Source organism: Pteropus medius, unplaced genomic scaffold, assembly GCF_902729225.1.
Source record: "Pteropus medius unplaced genomic scaffold, Ma_sr-lr_union100, whole genome shotgun sequence".
NCBI classification, from domain to species: domain Eukaryota; kingdom Metazoa; phylum Chordata; class Mammalia; order Chiroptera; family Pteropodidae; genus Pteropus; species Pteropus medius.
The window spans coordinates 2,893,692-2,894,745 of NW_024342466.1; the positions used below are offsets into that span (position 1 = coordinate 2,893,692).

At 69.2% G+C, this 1,054-nt stretch overlaps 1 protein-coding gene across 1 annotated transcript in view; it reads right to left on the reverse strand.

The window, feature by feature from the left end:
* Positions 1–1,054, reverse strand: part of PER2 (period circadian regulator 2) — a 38,365-nt gene that overhangs the window by 28,911 nt on the left and 8,400 nt on the right. The window contains 1 exon segment of the mRNA XM_039861602.1: positions 162–481. Coding sequence (XP_039717536.1) covers positions 162–466 — 305 coding nt within the window. The 5' untranslated portion in view covers positions 467–481.

The following is a 1,054-nucleotide window of genomic DNA, read 5'->3' on the forward strand; positions in this document are numbered from 1 at the left end:
GCGGACCCCGCCGGCCTCCCCGGCGGGCCCGCCTCTGGGTTCCCACTACCCCCGCCACGGATCTCCCGGGGCTCAGAGCTTCAGCGCGGACGGCGGCGTCACTGCGAGGCAGGACAGAGCCGCGTAAATGCCAGGCATTCTAAGTTAGTGAGATTCTCGAAAATCTTGGAAAAGCTGGTAATCGTGATTTTGAGGTGGCAAAGCAATCATCTTGCAGAACCGAGGCCGTGAGACCCCACCTCTGGCGGGCGCCGGGCGGCTCCGCCTGCAGCCCCAGCTCCCTGCCGCCGCCGCAGCCGCCGCCCTGCAAGCCCCGCCCCGCGGAGCGGTGTTCGCTGGCTTCGTTTCCGCTGCAGCCGCCGCTCATGTCCACGTCCTCCTGGAGCGGGGCCGGGCCGGGCGTGGGCTCCACGGGCTCCTGGGTGGGGCTCCTGGGGCTGGGGGCGAACCCCGCAAACTCTTTCATGTCGGCTCCCGAAAGCTGGCAAAGGAGAGAATTGGAGTCGGCCTGGAGTGCGGGCACTCAGTGCGGCCACCCACGGCCAGCCGGCTCCCCCCGTCCCGCCCAGCGCGCGGCGTCACGCGGCGGTCGGCGTCACGCGGCGGTCGGCGTCACGCGGCGGTCGGCGTCACGCGTGGGACTCTCCTTCATTATCCCACTGAGTTCCTGCCTGCCGTGAGGCGGGAGGTCGGCTGGGCCGGGCCGGGCCGCACTGTCCCCGGCGGCGGGTTGCTGATGGCCTGTGCAGGAGGCGGCGGGAGTGTGGGTGCACGGCGCCCAGCACGTGGGGGCTCTGGGAGATACGCAGTCCCACGGGAGGGCTGGCAGGGCCTGGGACCCTGCATCTCATGTAGGTCAGAAGCCTTGCCCATCACATGCTGTGGGGGGCCCCAACTCAGTCCATGGGTCTGGCACGAGGACATAGGTAGGGGGAGGCTTTAGGGAGAGAGGAGGCTGTGGGCACAGCGGGCGGGGAGCATGAGGGTTCCAGGCACTGGGCAGTTCTAGCACTAAGCAAGGAGGTGTGAATGGGGAGCAGAGGGCAGTGGGGTG